General features: G+C 40.1%; 1 protein-coding gene across 1 annotated transcript in view; it reads right to left on the minus strand.

Moving 5' to 3' along the window:
- cfap46 (cilia and flagella associated protein 46) overlaps positions 1–27,741 on the minus strand; it is a 219,984-nt gene that overhangs the window by 155,642 nt on the left and 36,601 nt on the right. Inside the window, exons 11-18 of the mRNA XM_072557677.1 lie at positions 26,834–27,024; positions 24,655–24,883; positions 18,699–18,810; positions 6,834–6,960; positions 5,402–5,529; positions 5,122–5,309; positions 2,512–2,645; positions 594–806 (exon numbers count right to left, since the gene is read on the minus strand). Of these exons, the coding sequence (XP_072413778.1) occupies positions 594–806; positions 2,512–2,645; positions 5,122–5,309; positions 5,402–5,529; positions 6,834–6,960; positions 18,699–18,810; positions 24,655–24,883; positions 26,834–27,024 (1,322 nt within the window). The remainder of the gene's footprint in view (positions 1–593; positions 807–2,511; positions 2,646–5,121; positions 5,310–5,401; positions 5,530–6,833; positions 6,961–18,698; positions 18,811–24,654; positions 24,884–26,833; positions 27,025–27,741) is intronic.

Consider the following 27,741-nt stretch of genomic DNA (forward strand, 5'->3'; position numbering starts at 1 on the left):
ACCTCTATAAGGTCACCCTTCAGCCACTGATGCTCCAGGGAAAAATAGCCCCAGCCTATTTAGCCCCTCCCTATAGCTCAAATCCTCCAACCCTGGCAACATTCTTGTAAATCTTTTCTGAACCCTTTCAAGTTTCACAACGTCCCTCCTAAAGCCAGGAGACCAGAATTGCACACAGTACTCCAACAGTGGACAGCAGCATGAAGTGAAAATAAGGGCCACAGGAATGCAAATCAGAGTTTCTGCCATACACACATTAATTCATACACTTAATATCTTTGGGTGCTCAAGTAACAATCCTGCCCATTAACCTGAGGAATACTCTTCTGGCTCACTCACAAGATTTAATTTTGCTGACAAATTTAATGATGCTGATGCCTATAAGACTCAGAAAGCACTTAGATTTCACCTCAACTTCAACAGCTGTGGTTTAAAATGCACACAAAGTGCACCCATGTGGCATTTCCTTTATTTAAATTAGGACCAAGCCAAATTCACATATTCAGTTTCTGTGAGCATCATTGCTCGAGAACAGTGCTGGGAGAAAGAAAAACTGGTTCTGCATGATTTGCCATCAGTCCTGTAAAACTTACCCACAATGTCCTGTCTGCTTTAATGCATCAAGTAGTGTTCGAAATGTTTCAACAAGCTCCTTATATCTTCCAGCAACAAGCAGGTGGTTGTTATGGTTCCATATATAGATAGCTGCATTGCACACAATGGATGCATCGCCTATCTGCATGCCCAGTTCTGCAGCTCGCAAAAAATTCTTGGTTGCATAAGATGACAGAGAATCTATCCAATTACTGAAAATAAATAATGCAAAGCATGAAGCTAGATTTTATAATAGTGTTGATGTTCTGAACCATTAGCATAAATCACTGGGTTCAATTTTAATGGCAAAGGGAAGGCGGATTCAGGTGTCAATGGAAATCAAATCCCTGAAGGGTGGCATCAGACTAGGAACTGAGATGATCCTGTAATAATACTGGATTTGATGGCTGTTTGTTGGTGGATGAGCAGTGAATGCCCAAGCAGCTGTTGGATAAACCATTACAAGATGCAAAAGGTAATTAACTTTAAATTTCACCCTGAATTCTGGCTTCAATCGTCAAAAAACAGTTTCTTGAGCTCTCGGCAATTCTTCATAGCCAAAAAGGCAAGTACACAGTAGGGTGTGCACCTTTAAGAGAGATCAAAGGTTGAAAGCCTTCAAACAGTTCAATTAAGTAGCTGACACCATGACAAGGTGACACGTTATTGCTAACAGAACTTTTACCCAATCTTACTGCTTGGCAGAGGAGCAAGAGGAGTCATAAAGACAACAACAAAAGCAAATCTCCTTAGCCACTCCTTAAAGCAGAGGAGAGGGACATAAAGCTCCAGCTCAAAAGAGGCATAGGTTCCACAGGCAGTGAATTGGTTCCCTTGATGTGCATCTGCACCAACCCCTCATGAGGTTTCAAAATTCGTGGCAAGTTATTGATGGCATCTGGTATGTCCTGAAATAAGAACTCTTTGCTAGTACAGGAGAGCACAGATTACCAATGGTAGCTATCACAGAGATCTCCCCACGCCTGATTCTCTACTTCTCCATGGAGTTCTGCACTCTGTTCTCCCTCCTTGAAGGAAAAGGATGAGTTGTGAATAATCGATTATGTGGAGGCACTGAAATCCTGATCATAACAATTCACTGTGCAACAAATCTCCTTGTGGTGCTTTGCTGATTTTCCCTTCATCTGTGCATATACTTATCATACAAGAGCAGGATTGGGCCAATCAGCCTTCGAGCCTGCTCCAGTATTTAATAAGATTATGACTGATATGATGGCAATCTCAAATCCACACTCCTATCTACCCCTAACAACCTCTCATGTTCCAGCTTAACAAAAAACTATCCACCTCTACCCAAACAAAGATTAAAGACCCTGCTTTCATTGTCTTCTCAGACTCTCAACCCTCTATGTCAGAACTTTCACCTCAGCTCTATTTTAAAGAAGCAACCCAGTATTGTAAATATTGACCCTGGTTCTAGATTCTCCCAGAAGAGGAAAACGTCTCTCAACATTTACCCTATCAAGATCCTTTAGCATTACTGACTCTCCCGCCAAGAGAGGAGAAAGTGAGGACTGCAGATGCTGGAGATCATTTTCCTCATTCCTTTCCTCATTCATGAAACCTTTTATCCTAGCCTGCTGGACATACTTTCCTCATTCCTGAAAAAAAGGGTTCATGCCCAAAACGTCGATTCTCCTGCTCCTTGGATGCTGCCTGACCTGCTGCGCTTTTCCCGCAACACATTTTCAGCTCTCCCGCCAAGAGAATCAACTTCTACTTCAGAATCACCCCAGAACTTTCTCTGCTTGGAAGAAGAAGCCCAGTCCTCCATCACTCAAATCCCTGGTATCATTCCAGAAAATCTTTGCAAATTCACCAAAGCCTTGACATTCTTCTTTTTAAAGAACCCATAATAAAATCACAAAAACATAAAATCTCAAATATTCAAAATACCTGTAAATTATCCATTCTGGAACACTCTCCAGAGTTTTGACTCCAAATTCCTGAAGTTCCTTCTGTTTTTCTTCTGGGAAAACTGCATGGTTGTTATACTGAACATCTTGTGATTTTAACAACTGAATGGTTGCCTGGACATATAATTTATCATGTTAAAGTTCCTTATATTAAAATAAATATCACCATAAAATGATAGCTCTCAGCTCTCTAAATCATTAGTACTTATTTCTCTAGGAAAAGTCAATTCATTAAATTTGATTTTGCTCACTGTATGTAATTGTCTAATATGCAAAAAGTCCAGGTTGTCACTTCCAAGTGAAAATGATGTCATTTTACATTTGCAGAATGATATGATCGTCGGGTTTATTATTCTTCACTATTTTGTTAATTCCCACAATATGAACATGGAGCTTCAATTGTTATTGAGAACACAAACTAGAAGATATATTTGCAGAGCAACTAAATATGTTACAACGCTATTACAAACATTGGTATAGACTGGGTTCAAGCTGGTAGATTCACTGACATTCATGATGCAATGTACAGGAATTAGAATTAGAATCCCTAATAGTGTGAAAACAGGCCATTTGGCCCAACAAGTCCACACCGACCCTCTGAACAGTATCCCACCTAGTCCCATTCCCTACATCTATTACTCTACATTACCCCTGACTAATGCACCTAGCCTATACATCCCAGAACATTATGGGCAATTTAGCATGGCCAATTCACCTAACGTGCACATCTTTGGACTATGTGAGGAAACCAGAGCACCCGGAAGAAACCCACACAAACAGTTTCCCAAGGCTGGAATCAAACCCAGGTCCCTGGTGCTATGAGGCAGCAGAGCTAACCATGCTTACCCTAATAGCTACTCATGAGGGCATTGAAACCTTTCAACAAGAATGTCACAGTGCTTTTATCATTCAATGCTTTTAAATGGTTAATACTTGCCTGATTGTAGATGCAAGCAAAACTTTAACTCAGAATAAGTTTGTCCAGAAGAGAAACTGCATATAAAATGCTTTCTAACCAACAAGAGAATTCAGGTGGTACCTGATGAAGAAGCAGCGCTCTGAAAACTAGTGCTTCCAAATAAACCTGTTGGACTATTTCATCAGGTAGCTTTAGAGAGTCAAGACTTGAAAGCTTAAATATTTAAAGGCTTGTTTCAAACTATTATTCTTCAATATAAGCTGAATGTGACTTTCAAATCAATTGGTTGCAGATGGAGAGCGACTGTTGGCTTTACTGCAAGCTGAGAGAAGTAGTACCAGTCAGGAATGAAGCATTGTCTCTTACCCCTCTCTAAACATAGTCAGCACCATTACAGAACCTGTCACTTGTTGAACTAAAATCAAACATTATCCTCTTTCAATTCTTTCTCAGTATTCAATTTTTAAAACATTGCTGCCTAATATTATGCTTGCCTGAATATAGCTTTGTTTTGTTTGATACAGGAATTAGGAAAGGGTATGCTATTTAAGAATTTATTTACACCAAGAAGAAAAAAATAAAGAAAGCGTGCAATGAGGTTAAGAAGAGTGACAATGGATTATAAGATAGTGCGTGACCTGGACATGCTCACCCTATGTTTAGAAAGAATTGGGGAAGTATTGAGAAAAGCAGAAAATTAAAACTTTCTTGCATCTATACTTTTTTCAGGGTATAACCAGGAGGACTTAAACCACCCACAGTGCAGAACTGCAGCATGCAGAAAGACCATGAAACAAAGTCACAACTTCTAAACACCAGACAAGGAGGAATATAACTCTCAATTGTGCCTTGTAATTACTGCCAAAAAACCATAATGTATTGATTCTTATTTACGCAGGAATAAAATCTGTAAGAATTAGCAACCTGGTGTCAGTGTTGAACAATTGAATAGACAGTCTAAAAGGAGTAGTAAGAGTATTACGGCCTCAAACTAATACTTTTTTTTTAGCATACCGGATGAAATTTTGTGTTTTGGGAAAATAGAACATAGAAAATTTGGAATATGGGGAGGCGATTTCATCCTCAAGTTTGTTCCACCATTCAATCAGATCATATATGATTTTATATACCTGTCATCAATACATAACACTTTTATTACTTTCATTTCCAAATATTTTCATCAGTCATAGATTTAAAACCAATAACTGATCTGACATGAATTGCAATTTGCGCAGGCAGGTTCCAAACATCTACCACGCTTTGTGTGTAACAGAGCTTCCTAACACTGCTTTTCAAAGGCCTGGTTTTCATTGTTAGACTATACCTCTCTAGCTCCAGACTCTCCAACAAGCTGAGATAGTTTCATTCTTTCTATCCATTTCCTGAAGAGCTCGAAAAAAAAGGAACTTGATTGTGTAGTCACTCCTGATAATTTAACCCTTGGAATTTAGGGAACAGAAATTTGAGTCGAGCAGTAACCCAACAGTGATTTTGAATTAGCTACCCATTAAACACAGCATCCGAGATTCAATTCCATTGCTGTCAAATGTTTGCACTAGTCATGAATAGAGATTATGCCACATCTTCACAAAACACTGTTTAATGATATTGATATATGCTTAAAAACTCAAGTTGGGAATTCAAGCAAACTCATTACTGAACCGTACCTACCTCTGCATTAATGAAACATACTTCAGCAATGATTCTGATTAAAGCAGCTGAAGAATGGCCTACTTTGTGTGGGAACTGTATTGGTAAAGATGTACTTCCATCAATACTTCCCTCTGATCTGGTAAAACTTCCGTCTGATTTAGTAACAATTCCCTCTGAGACACTTGACATTGGTTTTGCAGGTTCTCCTGAAATAAAACAGAGGCAAAATACATTTTCTCACTCATGGATATAGAGTTAACAGTTTGTTGGTGAAAAAGAATCATTCTTCCAATCTTACCAACAGACATTCTTTCCATTTTCCATCGTCCATCATCATACAATAGGCAAAAGTGACAAGCTGTACGACAGACATCCCAAACTTCTTGCTTTCGTGCAACTTTAGCTAGATCAGCCCAAATTTTCACCCTAGAAATCCAACAGAATCTTTTCTGAATTTACATTAGGAGTGAATCTGAAATGCAATTATTGTCATAGGTATCATAACTTAGCTTGCAGCTTTCCATAAATACTGCCGCAAGGTTCATAAAGAAACACTGGAATCTACTTGGTGAAATGTTTCGATCATTCCTGTCTCCTCAATACTGCCACATCAGGTGAATGATGTGCACAAAATCATAAGACTGTTACCTCTAACAGAATTTAAAGGAATAATACAAATAAGACTACAGCCTAATGTTGAAGCTCAAACATCTCTCTCGTTCTGGAAACTCTCAATTAGAGGAGGACACTCCCCAATTTTCAAAGGTGAATATTACAAAAATTAATGACAATCAGGCATCGTAAAGCTGAATTATTCAGGGTACCAGATTCCCTGCCACAACCAACCCCAATGCTATGGTACAGCATGTTGTACAGCTGTAGGTCCCATAGTTGCTTTAAAATAACTGCCAGACACAATCCACTTCCTATCATCCTCCCCATCCCCCAACCCCACCCCCACCCCGTACCACTTCCGAGTTGAAGTGCACATTTTCTGTGAAAAACACAGGGCAGGGGAACAATAAAAATTTGCGAGGGCCCCCAGATGGCTTCAAGGATACTGTCAACGAAGTCACGTTCACTCATCACCAGTCCAAACAGAGCATCTGTCCAACTGTGTTTGCCAGGTGCCTCTTATGCCACTGGTTAAGGCCCACTGCTATCAGGGGTGATGAATGCCTCAATTTGCCCAAAGGGGTGAGGCTGGGGTGTCTGGCACCATTCAAGTTGCTGGCGTACTTGCAGTGTAGCAGAGGTGATGGCAGGATGCCCACCTGATTTAATAAACTCCCAAGTACTGTTGAACCAGTTATGACAAAACTGAATAGCAACATGAGGATCTGTAGGGTTCAGAAATTCACTTTATTTCTTTGTTGTGAACAAAAATAATGTTTTCTGATTCTTAATTGTATGAGTCTTCACTGTTTGAGAAAGATGATTTAGAAACAGATCCTTCTGTAAGACAGTCTGACAATGAAAACATATGCTTGTATTTTTAAGCCTTCAATTATTATACCATTTTAGAATTGTTTTGCTGATTGTGTCAGTGTATTCAAATGGGGATTTTGCCATTAATCATACATTTTAGACCTGTTTTCAGCTAAAACAGTATTTATGAAATATTGGTTAAGCCAAAGGAATGGAACATGCAAAATTGTCCCTCTCAACAGAGACACTGCACTACTTTACACTCCCTTATCACCCATTATTTGTGCTCGAACTTTACCCACCTCAATTTATCATTTACATTTTCAAGTCGTTCCAAATATCCATGTGTTTGTTGCACAGAGTTTAAGTAATTCTGAGCCTTGGCAGCGAGTAGCCCAATGAAGCCTGTGTTACCCTGGGCAACAAATACTGAGAAACATAACACAATAATATCAGTTTTGAATCTGTGGGAGCCTCAGACTTTTGACTGCTCACTCTCCTTCAGGGACTTGAATTTTTCTTTGACTTGTTGAGAGCATTTAAATGAATCCAACACAAAATAAATTAATTTTTCTCTTACATAGGTTCAGAATAGCAGGTCCAAGTACCTTGAAGCAATCATCAAATTTATTTTCTCAATCTGTAATCAATCACATTGCAATTGCAATTCCATATTAATGTAAACAATTGTATACCTGGCAGTTAAATATTTTGTGAATTGCATTATAGTTACAAGGTTGCAGCATTCTGTATATTGCAACCAATGGAAGCCGACATTTAAAAATGAGAGTGAAAAGTCTTATGAAATTTATTTAAAGTTGAAACAGTACTTTAAAGATGCAATTGATGACAAAAGGAAATCTATGCATTTAATAATGATCAGAGTGTCAAACTAATTGGTCATTCAATTCTTCAAATAGTCAGTAGTAATATAGAAGTTAACAAATAATGTAATGCTCCAGAACTCTTTCCATACTTCTAATTTTTATTTGACAAAAAAAACAGTATATTTATAAGGTAATGGTGCAGACAGTAGAACAGACCCCAAACAGATGGAAGGTACCAGCTGGCTTCTGCTCCTCAGTCTAAGTTCTTTTACAGTACTGTATAACAGCAATTTTGTCCTTTCTCCTCACTCAAATACAAACAGATTATCATACTAATACCATATTCCTGTTAGATTTAAAAGATACCCTATGAGCTGGCTCAACAATACATTCTCTATCTTTTAATACTCAGAAACACAAGCCAATAACTTCAGTTCCTGTTATCAAGGAAAATTCAGAATTAGAATGAAACATGAAACAAAATCAGTTCATACCCATAGGGGACAAAAAAAAGCCAATGATGAACTAAGTAAGAGTCAACATGAAGCCATACAAAAATGAAATGAAGTGCACAGATCCTAGTAAGTGGGAGATATATATATATATATATATATATATATATACATACACACCAACAAAAGGGGATAGAACAGACAATATAAGCTACAAAATGTGAGTACGAAAAGAAATTCACAAGGGGAATTAGAACCAAAGAAAAAACGTGGGAAGTATTTTTCCCAGTGTGGAGGGGTCAATTTCTAGGAGGCACAGATTCAAGGTGTGAGGGGTGAAGATTAAAAGAGATGTGCAAGGCAGATTTTTAATGTGGTGAGTGCCTGGAACGCATTGCCAGAGGAAGTGGTGGCGGCAGACACAACAGGAGCATTTAAGAAACACCTGTACAAATACTTGAATAGGAAGGGAATAACTGTAACTGAAGACAGTTTTAGCATGGAAGAGCAAAATGTGGCAGCCCAGGCCTGGAGGGCCGAAGGACCTGTTTCTATATTGTATTGTTGTCTGCTACAATTATCTTGGGCGAAAAAATAGTATGATTAGGAAGAAATATACAAAGTGCTGGCGAAACTCAACAGGTCTGGCAGTATCCATGAGGAAAGAAACAGATTTAATGTTTTGAATTCAATTTGACATTTTTGTTGAGTCTTCTGACTCTAGAAACTCTGAAGAACTTAAAACATTGACTGTGTTTCTGTCCTGTTAAGGACCAGGCCAGATCACCTCAAAATATTTTAAGAAGGGAGCTTAGACCCTAATTATTTTCTTATTTTAAAGGTAGGTCTGAAGTAGGTGTTCCAAATATGATGCAACTCATCAAACCAATCATTTTTAAGCAAAATACGATTTATTTAAACACTATAGATAAAACACGAAAACAGAAAGCAGAATTTAGAATAACTTAACTCTTGGCGGATTGTCCACGGCTTCAAGATGGTGGTATGGCAGCAGCTTGCAGCGGCCTCTCCCAACTTAGGGCCTACTTAATTTCAGGCATAGGAAACCCAGTGCTTGCAGATATTGTTACAGACTGCAAACGTTGTTACAGTTCAGGAACCAGCCAAAAACGAACCTGACTGGAGAGCTGCAGAAGGAGTTATGCAATCCCGGCCTGCTGCAGAGACTGGGGCTCCGGTCCTTGGCCTCGTCTGATGCCGGTGGCCAGGTGTTGAGACGTCGGGAGTGGTTTGCGAGGACACAGAAGTGCTGCAAGCATGGAGGAGTTCATGCCAGGCTAAAAACAAACATTAGCTGGCCACCTCTCCCATCTATTCTGCTCTCCAATGTCTGCTCCCTGGACAACAAACTGGACTGCATTCAACCGCACAAGCTTCTCAGCATGAGTTCAGAGACTGCTGCTTCCTTGTTTTCACGGAAACATGGCTCAGCGACAGAGTTCCAGATTCCGCCATCTAGCTAGACGGGCTCACCTTGTTTCCCGCCAACAGAAATGCAGCTCTGTGCAGTAAGGCTCAGGGTGGGAGGTCTGTTTGTCTACATCAACACAAAATGGTGCAAAGACTGTGCTAGTTTCCAGTTACTGCTCATCACTGGTGGAGTTTGTGACTGTTAGGTGCAGACCATTTTATTTGCCACGGGAATTCACCGATGTCCTTATAGTCGGGGTGTATGTTCCACCCAGTGTCAATGCTAAGGAGGTACTCTGTGAACTGTATGGGACTATTAGCGGACTGCAGAACGCACACCTAATGGACTGTTTATTGTTGCTGGAGATTTCAACCATGCTGATCTCAAATCCGTGCTCCCTAAATTCCATCAGCATGTGGACTTTGTGACGAGAGGGGTGAACACACTGGATCTTAGCGAGTTTTGAGAAGATTTGTAGCTCAGGGTGAGGTTCTGGATATAGGTTTGCTCGCTGAGCCAGAAGCTTCATTTTCAGATGTTTCGTCACCATACTAAGTAACATCTTCAGTGAGCCTCCGGACGAAGCACTGGTAATGATTCCTACTTTGTATTTACATGTTTGGGTTTCTTTGAATTGGTGATGTCATTTCCTGTTCTTTTGCTCAAGGTGTGGTAGTGGGATCCAAGTCAATGTGTTTGTTGATAGAGTTCCAGTTGGAATGCCTTGCTTCCAGGAATTCTCATGCGTGTCTCTGTTTAGCTTGTCCGAGGATGGATACGTTGTCCCAGTCGAAGTAGTGTCCTTCCTCATCTGTATGTAAGGATACTACTGAGAGACGGTCATGTCATTTTGTGGCTAGCTGATGTTCATGTATCCTGGTGGCTAGTTTTCTGCCTGATGGTCCAATGTAGTGTTTGTTACAGTCTTTGCATGGTATTTTGTAAATGACATTAGTTTTGCTTGTTGCCTGTGTAGGGTCTTTCAAGTTCATTAGCTACTATTGGTAGGTTTGTGGGCTACCGTGATGCCAAGGAGTCTGAATAGTCTGGCAGTCATTTTCAAGATGTCTTTGATATAGGGGAGAGTGACTAGGGTTTCTGGTCGTGTTTTGTCTGCTTGTTTGGATTTGTTGCTGAGAAATCTGTCGACTGTGTTCATTGGGTACCTGTTCTTTTTGAAAACATGTAATCAAATGTATTCAAAAAGGATGGGTACCCAAGGAACACAGTCCGCAGATTTCTTAGCAACAAACCCAAACAAGCAGACAAAACACGTTTGTGTTGTCCACGTAGCACCTTTGACCTGGAGGAACGCTGTCTCGTTTTTTAATTTTCCGTTGTATACGGTAGAAATGGCAAATATAGCTACTCTTGACTCTTGACTATTGGAAACCTTACCCGAATACTTGATACAGTAAGTTGACTAATTAACTGATCCAATGTAGTCACATCCCATAAATACACCCCTTGGCAAAAAGGTAAATTTAACACAGATTTTTATAGACAGGAGGGAACAACATCGATAGATTTCAGAGAAAGTCAGTTAGGAATCATTCACTGAAGCTTGCAACCCTTAAGGTACTCAAAACATCTTGTGACAAATTAAAAAAAAACTACAAAGTCTCAACTGGGAGAACTGGCCACTCTCCTTCCAATGTACAACTGTTTTAAATAAAAACCTAAAGGCCTCCTCTGATTGACTTAAACAATTTCACATAGCTATTTCGGCACCTCTGCCTTTACAACCTCTCTTCAAGAAAATCCAGGGCAAAATAACCTTTTTAAAGTGACAGAATTATCACAGTCCCCAAAGATGCTGGCAGATCTGCTGAGGTTTTGCAGGATTTCTTATTTTTATTTCAGATATCCGGCATTTTGTTTTTATGATCAGGAACAATGAGAGCCCCTTAAGAACAGATAATGGTGATACTGTTTAATGAAAGCAAGTAAATGACAAGGCATGTTGACTAATTTGGGGAGGTGATGGCCCCCTGGCATTATCACTCAACTACTAATCCAGAGAACCAGGTAATGTTCTGAGAACCTAGTTCAAATGCTGCCATTATATTTGGTGGAATTTGAATTCAGCAAAAGTATGACCACGAAACTATTGTCAATTGCTGGAAAAACCTATCTAGTTCACTGATGTCCTTTAGGGAGGGAAACAGCCATCCTTTCCTCATCAGGCTTACATGTGACTCTGGATCCACAGCAATATGGTTGACTCTTAGCTTCTCCCTGGGCATTTAGGAATAGCCAATAAATGCTGGTCTAGCTAGTGAAGCCCATGTCCCCTGAATGAATAAAGACAAATTGCTTTGCTTTAGTACTGACAAACGAGGAAGAGAACAGAATGTCAGACATTCTAAAGAATGTTTCTGAATCAAAGACAAAGACCACAACATTAAACGTCTTGATACATGAGCCACAATTCATGGTAGCCCTTGCTCATTGAAATTGAGGCAGGAAAGAAACTCAGTAGTTCACCAATATTATCAGTGTCATCCTAGTTCCTGGGTCTCCAGTGCTGATCTCTACTGCACAACAAAGTTGACAACTTCAGCTGATCAAATGTTAGCCTACTTTGCCTTCAAGGGTAGAAGGAAAACAAGTTGGTGCAATGTAAATTCTTGGAAACTAGATGCCAGAGAAAAGAGAGGAATCTAGACTGATGAACGCAAACTGCAAGCATTAGAGTGCAGATGGGTGGAAGGGATGGTGTCCTACTCCAATGTCACTCAGGAGATTCTGAAGGATGACCTACAGACCAATGAACATTGGGTTAAGAGAAGAAGTTAATCATTTGGCAACTCAGGCCAGCTCTGTCATTTGATAAGATCAAACCTGATAGGGTTATGGTCTCAATTCTACTTTAATTTCTGTTGTCCTATGAACCTTAATTCCCTTAGTTGTTTATAGCAACAAAAGTTTTGGGAAAGGTCAGAAAGGTGAAGTCCTCAAATGCGGGCATCAGGGACCAAGCAGAAACCACAAAAGGTTAAATGCCTTCAGAATATAGATCAACGTCAGTAAATGCATCTTCCTGTCACATCTTCAGCCACCCAAAACACCAGCTGCTTGCTCTGATCAAAACGCACCATCCTCATCACTCACCCAAAAGCATTTGCTGGTAGTCAGGACTCTCATTTGACATCAAGGGACTCCACCTCATCCTCACATACCCATCAATAGTGTCAATCTCTCATACATCACACAGCTGGGATCAGCACATGGAAAGTCATCAGGCATTAGTGACTTGCAGTCAAAGCAAGGGAAAAGGGAATTTGCTCACTCACCAGAGGGCAAAGTGGCTGGCAAGTACTGATGTACAATGACAGAATGGGATGCAGAGGAGCACTGAGTCACATGCAATCTGAGATGATGGGTGCATTCATTGATCTACTAGATAGCTTCCTCTCATCGCATGTTTTGAGCAGGCTTTGAGCAGGCTTCAACCAACCAGAGACAGGACATGGCACAATCTGCTCTGTACACTTCTGTTCCTTCTCAGTGTGACACCGAGAGGCACAACAATTGTTACCCCCATGCCTCTATGTGAACATCTAACCAATACCTCTGCTATCCCTGTGAGATACAGCAAAGTTTCAGACAAATGCAAGGATGCGCCTTAACTCTTGCAAAACATTCCAGAGTAAACAGCGGATAAAGTTCCACAAAATTGATTTTGCCGAAATCCCTTAAAATTATTCTAATGTAGGATTATCCTCATTGCTACTTCACGCTTTGCTTCTTCATTACTGAATCTCATTTGGGTTATGAAAAATCAGGATATCACAGCTTGCAAGTGTTCAGACACACAGATTGAATTCACTGTGTGTGAGAATCATTGCAAAGGCTACACTCGGCTTCAGGAAGCAAGGTAATACTGCCACAGATGAATTTCACACTCAAAGTCTCATTAATCCACAATCAGATAAAAAAACTATGATCGAGCAAGTAATATAACTAAAGGCAAAAACCCAAAACCTAATGCCTTCCATCACAGTCTTTAAAGGAAGAGGTGAAAAGGTTATTGATAGCCAAACTTTAATCTCAATTCAGGGTCATTTCCATTAGGTTGGGGAATTATGTGTCTCTGCTACTTAAGAGAGGAAAAGGAAGGGAACCAGATAGTTAAATGCACCAGTTAGTATAAAATGTGTTATCAGGAAATTACTAGATTTTATACTAAAGAAGAAAATAACTGGACATCTTGAAATTTTAGCTCATTGAAGAGAAACAGCATAAAAAGAGGGCCATGCCTGACAACCAATGTGAATGTTTTTAAAGGGTAACAAAAGTATTGAACAGGGAACATCTGTGGTTGTCATTTATAAGGACTTTTGAAAACTCTCAATGAGGCTCCCAGTTAGAAATCTTTCGTCAATATTGAAGATTAAGAACTTGAAGACAGATTATTGTCAGTTGGGAAAGTTGCAAGAAACAAGAGAACCAGAATAATGGACAAGTATATGTACTCTAATTAACAAACTGTGATTCCAGATGTTCAACTGGAATCTATGTTGGAACCTTAAAATATTCACTATATTATTAACAATTGAGGTAGTTGGATGGAGAGCTAAATATCCAAGTTCGCTGAAAACACACAAGCATAGATGGCATCGTAAGAAGTGCAAATAGAAGCATAATATTATTAATAGATATTAATAGACTAGTTGAATGTATAAAACAGCACCAAATGTGTTTAATACAGACTGGTGTAAGGCCATCCATGTTGCATCTAAGATAAATAGAACAAGGTACTTACCAAATAATAAAAGGTTAGAAACAGCAGAAGTTCAAAGATCATGTTCAAGGTTATCCATAGTTACAGACGATTAAAATGTCATTAAAAAGATATTCTGTACAGAAAACAGAATGCAAAGATAACCAAAGCTGAAAAAATGAATTACCAGTGGGTATACAAAGACACACTCGGCAGTACTGAGTTCAGGCCCAGATCACTTGAAGTGAGTGCAATGACAAATGAACAGACAGAATGCCACAACATTGCACAAATTGCAATTGAAAAGGCCAAAAAAAAATTTTTTTTTTAAAAATATCGCCATTATCTATCTGGAAAGTCTCATGCTCTCCTGAGGATGAAAAACAAATTGCCCACTTCCCACCTTCTCCACCAAGACCACCAAAATCTGGATACCCATATTCTCCCTTGGTCAGCCATTTTTCAATTTTCCCAAGTTGGATTTGGTTGCAGAACTTCATCTAGCCATCTCCTCCTGTTTCAAGATAGCTTGCATTTAAGAGATGCAGGTTAGTTTTAAGAGGCAAATTTCTAATGATTCCAAAACCTCTGCTAATGCACAGAGTCAAGACACAGTGCAGTTCATGTTTGTTGTATATGGAAGCTATGATAAGCAGACAGAACAAAGCTAGCTTCCTGTGTGCATTGTACTGAATTAATCCAGGTGAATCGCACATCAGCGGTTATCCAATTTAACCCTCACTAAATCAAGTATCAAAGTGGTGAAGCTACAACATAAGGCTACTTGCACACCAAACAGTGGAAGCAGTATGCAATAGACAGTTAAGTGATTGCAAGACTATCAGATAAGGTCTAGCCTTTGCAGTACTGCCACATTCAGATCTAAATGGCAATAGATCATTAAACAACTCACTGGAGGAGGGGGAGACAGCTCCACAAATACCTCCATCCTCAACACTGGGGGAGTCCAGCACATTGGTACAAAAGGCAAAAGTATCTGCATCGATCTTCGCTGCTGAGCAGATGATCCAGCTCAGCCTCCACCTGAGGTCCCCAGCATCATGGATACCAGTCTTCAACTAATTTGATTCACTCCACAAGGTATCAAGAAATGGCTGAAGACATGGGATACTGCAAAGGGTAAGGATGCTGCCAACATTCCTATAATAGTACTGAAGAAGAAGAGTGCTCCAGAATTAGCCACTTAAACAAGTGTTATTCCAGGGCAATTACAACACTAGCATCTATCTGATATAGTAGAAAATGACCAAGGTATGTCCTATGTACAGAAAACAGGACAATGGACATTTACTGTCCTGTAAGACTGCTTTCAATCATCAGTGAAGTGATGAAACAAGCCATTGACGTTGCTATCAAGTGGCATTTACAAAAGAATAACCTACTCACTGATGCTCAGTTTGGATTCTATCAGGGTCACATGGCTCCTGACTTAATTACAGCCTTGGTCCAAACATGATCAAAGGAGCTGAACTTCATAGGTAAGGGGAGAATGATTGCCTTTGACTACCAGTCAGCATTTGACCAAGTACAGTATCAAACAACTCTTACAAAACTAGAGTCAATGGCAGTCATTGTCTGCCAGTTGGAGTGATATCGAACACAAAGGAAGATGGTTGTGGTTGGTGGAGTCAATCATTTCAGCTCCAGGACGTCACTGCAGAAGTTCCATTGGGTAGTGTCCCAGCCCCAACCATCTTCAACTGTTTTATCAATGGCCCTCGCTCAACTATCCAGGTTGAAAGTGGAGACATTCACTGACTCCTCAGATACTGAAGCAGTCCATGCCCATAAAACCAAGACAACACCCATGCTTCAGTTGATAAATGGCAAATAACATTGGTGCCATGCAAGTATTGCCCCCAGGCACTAATCATCTCCAATGGAAAAATCTAACCATCATCTTTTGAATCACACTTGATAACATTACCATAATTGAATCCTCTATTATCAACATCCTCTTGGTTGTGATTGACCAGAGACTGAATTGGACAATTTACAAAAATGCTGGAGCAATAAGACCAGATCAGAGGCTAGGGATTTTGTGGAAAATTATCATTTTCTGTTTCATCAATTGCTGTCTATGATCCAAAAGGCACAAGTCAGGACTGTGATACAACACTCCCCACTTTCCTGGATGGGGACATCTCCAACTAAACTCAAGAAGCTTGACACCTCCAGGACTGGCACCCCGACCAGAATTACAGAGGTGTTGCAGTACAGAAAGATGTGATTCAGCCCAGTTTGCTCTGGCTCTCCAAATGAGTGCCACGACCAAGTGCCATTTTCCTACTTTATTCCCACACCCTTTAAATATGAACAATCATACAATGCCTCACTGTTTTAAATCCATTCAATTTATTGATGATTACACAACATTCAGCACCATGCATGACACATCTGATACTGAAACAGTCTGTGTCCAACTGCAGAAATACAAGGACAACATATAGGTTTACATTGATAAGTGTTAAGTGACATTTGTGTGCCATTGAAGCGCTAGGCAATGACAATCTCCAAAAAGAGAAATTGTAAGCATTGCTCTTTGACATTCAGTCACATTACTGTCACTAAATTCTCTACTATCAAATACTGCAGGTTATCATTGATCATAAACTGAACTGGACCAGCCAAATAAATCCTTTGACTCAAACAGAAGGTCAGAGGCCAGGAATTCTGCAATGCGTAACTTACTTCCTGTCTCCCCAGTACCTATCCACCATGTATAAGGCACAGGTCAGGTGTGTGATAGATACTCTTCACCTGTCTGGACGGGTACAGCTCCAACAACATTCAAAAGGCTTATTATCTTACAGGGCAAAGCAACCTTCTTAACTGGCACAAATCCAACATCAACATTCACTTGCTTCACCACTGATATATAGTGGCAACACTGCACCATCCACTGGATGTGCTGCAGTAACTCACTATGTTTCCACTGACACCATCTTCCAAACTCATCACTTCTACCACTTAGAAGGGCAAGGGCAGCAGTGGAATGGAAACACGACAATCTGCAAATCCCTTTCCAGTAGCACTGTAAGTATTCCAATACCTAAAGGATGATACGGTTCAAGAAGGCTGCCCACCATCACCTTCTTCTGGTCAATTAGCAATAGGCAATAAAGGATAGAACAAACAAAAAAATGAGAATGGTTTGTAATTCACCCATACTTCAAATTTTGCATCAATACTATTTCAACTTTGCAACCATGTTAAACTTGAGGTGTTTGAGTCAGATGTCAATAGCTAAAATTCATCTGCTGATTAACAGAGGATACTACCTCCTGGAGGAAGTCAGATTCTACTTACTCATGTTGAATGCTGGATTTTACACTATTTTGCACTATAACTGTAGCATCAATGCAGTGAAACCACTTAGCACCAGCATTAGAGCTCTAGTGTAAATGTACTAAGCACAGTATTTGGAGAACTACAGTTGAAACAATATAAGTACATGAAGGTTTTTTTGTAATACTATTCTAACCAATAATTCTGTTCATACTAAAATCGCAATTCAATTTATCAAAGGTTGTAAAACAAAGTCATAGAGATGTACAGCAGTAAACAGATCCTTCGGTCCCACTTGTCCCTGCCCACCAGATATCATAAATTAACCTAGTCCCATTTGCCAGCATTTGGCCCATGTCTGTCTAAATCCTTTCTTTTCATGTAACCATCCAGATGCCTTTTAAAATAGTGTAATGGTACCAGCCTCAACCAATTTCTTGGGCAGGTCATTCCATATACGCACCACCCTGTGTGTGAAAATGTTGTCCCTTAGGTCGCTTTTAAATCTTTCCCCTCACCTTAAATCTATGCCCTCTAGTTTTAGATTCATCTACCCTGGGAAAACAATCTTGGCTATTCCCTCTGTCCATGCTCCTCATGATTTTATAAAACTCTATAAGGTCACCCCTCAGCCTCCAATGCTCCAGGGAAAATAAACCAGCCTTTTCAGCCTCTCCTTACAGCTCAAACTCTTCAAACCTGGCAAGATCCTTGTATATCTTTTCTGAATCCTTTCAAGTTTAACAGCATCTTTCCTATAGCAGTGTTAGGGATGCCCATGTCTGATCTGCACAAAATGGCCAACAACTGCCCCTGACAAACTCTGCAGAACATGGCTGACAGTAGCTAGAGCATGTGGGAAAATACTTGCTTAATGTAGTCTCAGCAAGTCAAACAATAGCAAGAGTATTTAATCAAGGTTACTGGCTGGGATAGAATGTTGATATACAGGAGACAAAATTAGGTTGCAATCAATAAAAAAGAATATTGAGTGGACCATATCACTGGCATTCCATCTGCTATCCTATTTTGTGGCAATGACAAAATTAAATTTCTCTTCCATGATAACGTAGCCAACTAACTGAAACAAAATTCTACTCCTATTATTATATCAAGATGCATGTGTTAGATTCATGTACAGTAATTATATCATGAAAATTAGCATGTCACATCTGCTCTACCCAAAGGCAGGTACTTGGCCTAGTGTCCATTGATGCTGCATCCTGTGGCATTGTCTTGGCTGATTTGGTCATTAGAATTTGCCATTGCCTTCCACTCTCAGGAACTGGGTGAGGAGACTGGTCCTAATTTTGCCTCAGTTCGAGCAGGCATCGAACTAGCATCATTCTGAACCTCGAGCTAGCCATTTAAGGTAACCAGTTCTCTATATTTGCATGCAGCAGTGCAGTTTAATGACTCACCTTTAGCCTCGTTTTCACCATCTAGCACCAATTGGAAAACATCAGAAGCCAAAGCCAGTCCAGCCTTAATCAGTAACGATCGACTGTGTTGCAAGTTGCTATTTCTTCGGACCTTCCACAGAGGAAAACAGTCTTTTCTCAATTTGTGAAATTGCTTAGAAGCAAATACATTATCAATTGTGTCAAGACTGTGCACATTTTGCTTTCAACAGGTTGCCATCTAACAAGTAAAGTATACTTTGTATTCCTATTTCTTCGATATATCATACCACCACGACCACCAAAAAGGAACAGGTTAAACATAGTAACTAAAATCTAATGGGGTAATAGTGTGGAGATCCTTTCTGGTGTTGCTCCCATGCAATCCAGGACTGGGCTAATGAAGTAAATTTACTTAAACAAACTGGAACACAAATGACAGGTTTTCTTTCTACCAAAATTTATTAAACAAAGTACTTGTTATACTGTGGAGTTGCCATTTGTCTGAAGGAGTCCCGCTCCAACAGCACTAAAGAAACTCAGCACCATCCAGCGCACTACTGCCTGCCTTGAACAGTCAATCTCTCCATCACTGATGCACAGTGACGGTGCATATCACCACACTGCACTGCAGCAAAGAACAAAGAAAATTACAGCACAGAAACAACCTTCCACATCTGCACCGATCCAAATCCTCTATCTAAACTTGTCGCCAATTTTCCACAGATCTGTATCCCTCTGCTCCCTACCCATTCATGTAACTGTCTAGATACATCTTAAATGACGCTATCGTGCCTGCCTCTAACACGTCCACTAGCAACACATTCCAGGCACCCACCACCCTCTGCATAAAGAGCTTTCCAAGCATATTTCACTTAAACTTTTCCCCTCTCACCTTGAACTCGTGACCCCTAGTAATTGAGTCCCCCATTCTGGGAAAAAGCTTCTTGCTATCCACCCTGTCTACACCTCTCATGATTTTGTAGACTTCAGTCAGGTCCCCCCTCAATCTCCGTCTTTCTAATGAAAATAATCCTACTCTACTCAATCTCTCCTCATAGCTAGCACCCTCCATACCAGGCAACATCCTGGTGAACATCCTCTGCATCCTCTCAAAAGTATCCACATCCTTTTGGTAATGTGGGAACTAGTAATACTAGTACACGGTATTCCAAATGCGGCCAAATCAAAATCCTATACAACTGTGACATGACCTGCTAACTCTTGTACTCAATGAAGTACAATGAAGGAAAGCATGTCGTATGCCTCCTTGACCACTCTATCAACCTGCATTGCCACCTTCAGGATACAATGGACCTGAACACCTTGATCTCTCTGTACATCACTTTCCCCCACGGTTTTTCCATTTACCATACAGTTCACTCTAAAATTGGATCTTCCAAAATGCATCACATCGCATTTGCCCGGATTGAATTCCATCTGCCATTTCTCTGCCCAACTTTCCAATCTGTCTATATTCTGCTGCATTCTATGACAGTACCCTTCACTATTTGCTACTCCACCAATCTTCATGTCATCTGCAAACTTGATAAATAGCAACTCAACAGCACTTACTAAACACTTGTAACTGTGGTAAGTTCTTTGTTTGTTGTACCCATTTGATCTGTGTAGGACCAGCAATCTGTGAATTGGAACATTTGAGAAAGAAATGCCTCCAATGGGTTGCTATATTTGACTGTTAGACCAATAAATTCAATCCTGCCTGTCAATAAGAGCAGTGTTTGTTCTGATGCTTTCAGAAGGTCACCCAGAACAGGTCAAGGATTACTGAACAGTCAATTTCGAGCAGTTGGATGGAGACAGTCAAAGGAAAATGTTGTTACTTTCAAGCTACAAGTTAGCCAGGCACTTAAAGATCAGAGAGAAGAGCCTCCATCTCAAAAAAGGTGATGCTATAGCAAGCTTCCAGCAGTTAGACCTTAGAAGAAGACCTGGAAGCCAGGAAGGTGCAGTTAAGTGTTGGGCACAGGAGAGAAAAAAGCCCTTGTGGCTGAAGAAGCCATGTGTAATAGTTCAGTCCAGCCAAGAATCAGAGTGATCGAAGTCCACAAACAGTATTTGCTTCATGCAGCTGCAAAACTCTAGCACTCAGAAACACGTGTGGGATCAGTACCAGCATGGCAAGGCTAGCCATCTGTAGGCAAATGGAAATTATGCCTAAGTATAGCAACAAGAGGGCAGTTCTCAGAACCAAACCAGTACAGTCCAGATTGCAAGGGTGAACTACCAGAATATGAGCAGTCCTTGAGGTAATCCTGACAGAGTGGCTTCTGACAGAGTTCCAAAGTTAGGTCTTCAAATATGAAGAATTGGATTGTAAAAAAATGGAAGAATATAAGGTTTTAATGAGATTTTATGACCTACAGTGACCAACATCTGGGGGTCGCTGTGAACTATACTGCATCTGCCTTAACCACATTTGTTATTTGATCTATTCTGTGCAATATTCGAGCACAGTTTGTTTGTTACCTATAGTGCATTGTATTAATTTTAGGATGATAGACCATAAGCTGTTTGTGTATACACATCCAGAGTGGTTTGTAGTACAGCTCTAACTTTGTACAATAAAGCTTATTGCTCTCTGGTCAAAACCATGGATTCAGGATGTTCCACTCTAGTAACTACCCAAATTGCATACACTGTCTACATTTAAAAACAAACTCCTGGCCCTAGCAAGATTGTAACAGAAATTTGTCAGTCAAAGGACAAGGGCAGCACAAGCATGGGAACACCACAACTTGTAAGCTCTCTAAGCTACATGCCATGCTGATTTGAAACTATATCTCCATTCCTTCAACATTTCTGGGTAAGCATCCTGGAACTTAACTAACAATACTGTGGACCTACTCCCAATGGTTTGCAGCAGTTCAATAAGGAAACTCACAATATCCCGAATTTCATTCCTGATGAGGGGCTTTTACCCAAAATGTCGATTCTCCTGTTCCTCGGATGCTGCCTGACCTGCTGTGCTTTTCCAGCACTACACCTTTGACTCTAATCTCCAGCATCTGCAGTCCTCACTTTCATCTAATAAATATGGTTTTAGCCAGTGATGCTCACATCCTATGAATAAAGTTTTAAAACCCTCACTTACTTATATTATTTACCATCTATTTTAGCTTCAAGTGTTTTATTACAATGTAATAACTTCACTTTTTCATTTATTCTTTCCTGTATTCATAAAGATTTCTACTTTTGCTCATTGATTATGCCAGATATATCTTCTTTCCCCACATAACAAATGATTGTCAGCAAATTGTTGGGCTTAACAACTGTTACGTAGCTAATATCCAGCATCTATTCAGGTGTGACTACCTGATTCAAGCTGCCTTTTATAGCTTTCGAGTTGGAGAGCTAACTGTCCATCTAAAATCTTGCTCTCAAAGAAATTAGAAGATACTCTATATCAAAAGATACCTTTTTGTGTTAAACATACTTGCAGTAAAAAGAAAGGAGAAAACCCAGGGAGATCAACAAATGGAAGACTAAAGACAGCGGAGAAGGCAGAGACTGCATGGATTTGAGATGTAATGTTTAATAAGTGCGTTAATGGAACAGCATTTTTATAGAGTTGAGATCAGATAGTAAGTAGCTAAGAAAAAGGGGGCTTGGATTTGTGAACAGTTTTTGTTTAGTGTTCACTGTTAGAGTTAGGAAAATAACTTGTTATTTTTCTTTAAATAGTGGAAATTAAGAGTTGTCAGTCACTCCCTCACATTTTATCAGATTATAAGCAAGGTAAGATTTTCTGGGCATTTGGTTTTAAATAACAGAAGGGTTCAACCTCCACAACATACCGCATCGCGGAAACTTACACTTAAATGTTTTTCGGTTTGAATTTTCTTAAATCTGGAAATGGTTTCCAGAATTAAAATACTGTGACTGCCCCACTTCCAGATGTCCTGAACCCAAACCCTATATCCACCATTTTTACTGGAAGTGTTGGGAGCAGGAGCGATCTCTTGGATGAGTTGTGGTTCCTGAATTACAGACACATAGGTTACTGAGGTTACCGCACATGATGACCTCAATCAGATCCGATTTTTAAAAGCAGGCTTCAAACCTTTCTCAAGCTTCTGCAGTGATTTTGACAGGTGGGGTACACTTTGAGAAAGGGCAAGGAAAAGAAAGGAATGTCTTTTGCACAGACCTATCCAAACACACTGAAACTGCTTCAACCAAATAGCCATGTCTAAAAGTCAAAGGGGAGTAATTCTTGGTGAGACAAGAGGGACTATAGTCAGTCATAGGATGCCACCACAATCAGTCAATGGCCTTCTACAATTCCAGACTTGGCCACACTCACTCATGCATTTGGCTCTACCAGAATCTGGAGACCTGTGCCCTTGCAATCTGGGAATTAGGCCATGGTCAGTCCTACAAGTTCAGTGCAACCAACCTGGAGATTATAGTTTGAGATGCTGTGGAGTCATCAGTCCAGGAAGGTGGGCCAATGTTTCCTGCAGTGGGATAGAGGGAGGGATAGAAAATGATGAAAGTGGTTGGAAGAACATTCAGTAATGAAGCAAGGAGACGGGTTGGACCGAAGGGTCTGTTTTCATGCTGTACATCTCTATGACTCTATGACACGAGAGGTGATGAGGGGCACCCAGAGACGATGTGGGAAGTACAGAGGTCAGGAAGAGTTGGACATTTGGGAGGATCAGGTGCATGAGAGCTACTGAGTGGACATGATGCATGTAATAGTGAGAGTGGCAGTCCATTAGCTACAATGAGATGTGCATGAAGTGAGAAAGTCAGAGTGAGTGCTGGCCCGATGGTTGTGAAGCAGAACAGTGGTGATGGTAACACGTACACAGAAGATCACTGACAACTTCAGAAATTGCTGGAAAAAAACTCAGCAGGTCTGGCAGCCATGCTTAGAGAGAAAGCACCATTATGTTTTGATTCCCATAACCTTTCTCTAGAGTTCTTTGGTTTTGTTTTTTTTTACAGGAGATCACTGAATTTCTTCCTGCACTGCAGGGAGTTTCTCTTACCCTGGGACACAAGGCAGTCCAGGGCTACTATCTGGGTTCGAGTTAGCTGTGTTTGGTGATGTGGCCTGCAGCAGTAAGTAGGAATAAGCACTGCTCTTCTTGCTACCTCCTCAACACTGCCAAATCACTGTCTGTGAAGCAGGCACTAGCATTCTATTCCGGACAATGTCTTCAGTGATTGTGGTTGAGTGCCACAGTGTGAGGGGCAGCTTCTGGCTTGCAATATCAGAAATGTATGTGGCTTTAAGTATGATATCAGTGACTTGAATACAGTGTTTCTCAACTCAGGAGTAAAAATCTAGGCCTTACACTCCCATCTCCAATTGTATAACTAATTACTTGCCCATAGCACAAACATCAGTAAAAATACATTGGTCCCATTATTTACATAAAAGCCTTTCAGCTGAAGCAATATATTTAGGTCAGACATCTTATATATTAGCCAAAATTATGCATTTTTATGTGCCTTAACTTCTCGATCTGCTGGATTGTTTTGGCAGACTGTAGACATCTCAAATTTTAAAGAGGAGCCCCTGGACAAAAAGGCACAGAATGGTACAGTGTTTTTAGTGTTCTTTAAAGATTAACAGCAGGGGAACCCTTCCCTTTGAAGCTCTATATTAACTGAATGACAGGGGCTGCCCCTTCTGTCAGCGACTTTCTACCATTTAAAAATTAACACACAATATTCCCTGACCATATGACTCCAGGCAGGGAGTTTAAAACAGGATGTTGTGGTTCTATTCCTGCCTTGTTTTATATTTACATCCATCTTATAGTAACATATTTGCATAGTTACATGTATTATTTGGATTTATTTATGTCTATAGATTGAAAACATAATGAGGTACAGTATATCATGAAGCGAAACACAATTGGGTTGGTCTCTCAATCTGTAGTGAAAAATTTTTAATCTGTATGTTTTCAGAACATTTCTTAAAATCTCTGCATTTTACCTGTTCAATCATCTTGATCACTTGATCCTCTAGCTCTTTAGGAGAGTCATAAACTCCTGAATATACTTGCAAACGGTGCAGTTCATTGGTAATATATTTTTCATACGGTCCTTGATTACAGAGAGAATAAGCTTTTTTAAGATGCTCCATGGCAACCTCTATCCGTTCCTCATCTTCTTCAATCTGAGCTATTTCTATATGAACTTGACAGCGGAGCTGGGACAAAGAACTACACAATTTAAAAGAGAAGTGCAGAGTTGAAGAAATGCAACTTAACATTAAATATAAAACAATTTAAGTTGGAAATGTTATTCTTCCAAATTACAAAACAGAAAAATGTATTATGGCATTGATGTCAATGGTCATGCATTTAGAATTTGGTGGCATAACCCAAAAAATTGTAACGTACAATTCAGTCAGAAAATATTTCTAGTAAAATTTAATTTTAATGCCTTATCTATTGGTCTGTTTGCATATCACCATTATAAGTCTAGAGAGCCTGAAAATGAATTACTTTACTAATTATTTCCCAGAAAATCGAACCATGTGAATAAAGCATCTCCACTGAGACGCTGGAGTTCTGAAATAAAAACAGGAACTGCTGAAGGCACTCAGCAGGTAGAAACAGAATTTTCCGCTCCCTTCAAGAATGCAGACAATAGCAAGAAAATTAGGAAAACACACTGAGAATGGTAAAGCCAGATCTCGATATGGAAAAAAAAGTTTCAGTTCTCACGTTAGGGTTTAAACAGAGAGTTATGGATTACACTAAAGAGTTGCAACTTTATCATCAAGCTGAAAATTTTGTGAACAGCAAAGGTTTCCATTCAAACAATGTCCAGCTTATCCGTTACTATTGATAATAGATTTTGAAGGAATGCACAAATGTATCCTGAAATTTCAACGATATACGAATATTGGGCAAAACACAGGTTCCTCCATCCTTCCAAGGTGCTCTGGCCACGCAGGAATATGTGCTGGGAGACATGGCCAGCCCAGCACTGCCTCAGTTGAGAAGCTTGCGTGGACAATTAAAGATGATATAAGGCCAGATTCTCCCCCTGCTCCAAATTTCAAACTGGCAGGAGGAGCTCAGGGCAGGGATGAGGCCAGCAACGTGACCCTGCTCAGCACTCATTTGGAGATGGGTTCATGGGCACCTCCATGAACTCAGGATTGAGTATCATTCCCCCACTCCAGCAAAGTCTGGGCCTTGCAGGTGCTACCATCAGAGCCTCCAGAGCATCATTGCTACTCCATTCTCTGCACATTCCTCAAGGCCTCATCTCCCTAATCACCTGAAATTCAAACAATTAGTCAAGGAGTGTCAGCTTGGCTTGCAGCCCAAAGCTCCCAGTCCTAGCTTTTGGTACTGCTGGGAACATTGGACTACAAGCCAAGCTGTTTCTCCAGCAGTTGCAGGAGGTGGTGAATTCCTCCCGAATGAGGAGCAGAAGTCACAAACTCACGCAATTATTGCTCATCACCAACACTTTCCATGTGGGAGCGGGAAATCACATCTTCAAAATCTTGTCCAAAATGGCAAAACCTACATGCATGTCCAATTTTATCACTTCAGAATTTCTGTCACAGCTTCTTGAAGACTTTTCCAAATGTTCATTCAGAAAAATCTAACTTGTACGAATGATATTCTAAACCTTCCATCCAAGTGGAGGAAAGAAACATGAAGGTGGGTTTTCTTGTTTATGCTGGATTGCGGTTGAAGCAAAGTGCCCTTTGCACCCATGCCAAGAGAAGTTTTAGAAGATGTTAATGGTGGGAGAAAATCTTTCTTTTGGATGGTGTGCAGCTATTATTTCCCAGTCAGGCATTCACCCAGCAGAATCTGAAATCTAGTGCTGACTTTCTGCTCGATCTTCAACATACCTTCCATTATCTTGCAGGAATCCTGTATAATTTCTCCATCTCCCAAATATTTATACGATATGCAACCTGTAGACTTATGCCCGAAACGTCGATTCTCCTGTTCCTTTGATGCTGCCTGACCTGCGACACTTTTCCAGCAACACATTTTTAAGCCTGTATTTCTGACCTACTTCACTTCCATACAACTCTCTCAGCATTGTTACATTGCAATGTACCCCCACCGGACCTAATTCAGAAGCAACTGATATTTATATTTTGTTTTTAAAAAGTGACTATGATACATTGTAGTTACCTGTCAAGATCACTGAGAACTGAAGCCAGATTGTTCAGTTGTTTAGAAATATTTTTGCGCAAATTGGGTTGAAGCAACGGTAGGCAAAGTTTCCACTGTGTTATACACACAACCTGGACTAGATTCCAGTTCTTTGCACGTACAGCATTCTGCAGAACTTCATCTATTCGTTGAATTACTCTCAAGCAATGCTATGAAATGGAAAATTACAAAACCAGATTAACAGCAAAATCCATTACATAATCAAAGAACAAAGAACAAAACAGCACAGGAACAGGCCCTTCACCCTCCAACCCAAGCCAACACTATTGCCCTTCCATACTAAAATTAAAACTGTCTTCACTTACAGGATCCGTATCACTCTATCCTCTTCCTAATCCTGTATTTGTCCAGGTACTTCTTGGAATACTGCAATTGTATTCGCTTCTATCACTTCCTGTGGCAATGTATTTCAGGCATTAACCACCCTTTGTGTGAAAAACCTGCCTCACACACCTATTTTAAATTTCCCCTCCCTGTGTCCCCTAGTAGTTGACCCTTCTACCCTGGGGAAAAAACCCTCATTGTTTCTACTCTATCCATGCCATTCACAATCTTATAAACTTTTATTAGGTCACCCCTTCAACCTCCTGCATTCCAGCGAAAACAAACTCAGTCTATCCAACTTTTCTTCACAGCCAAAATCCCCCATACCAAGCATCATGCTGGTAAACCTTTTCTGTACCCTCTCCAATGCATTCACATCTTTCTGTAGTGTGGTGACCAGGACTGCATGCACTGTTCTGTGTTCAATCACTTACCAAAGTTTTAATATATGTTCCATATGAACATAAAGTTATTAAATTCACTTTGATAGATTAAATACAAAAAAATTGTAAACCAAACATTCTGATTGTAAATGCACTTAA

This window comes from Chiloscyllium punctatum, chromosome 38, assembly GCF_047496795.1.
Source record: "Chiloscyllium punctatum isolate Juve2018m chromosome 38, sChiPun1.3, whole genome shotgun sequence".
Lineage (NCBI taxonomy): Eukaryota > Metazoa > Chordata > Chondrichthyes > Orectolobiformes > Hemiscylliidae > Chiloscyllium > Chiloscyllium punctatum.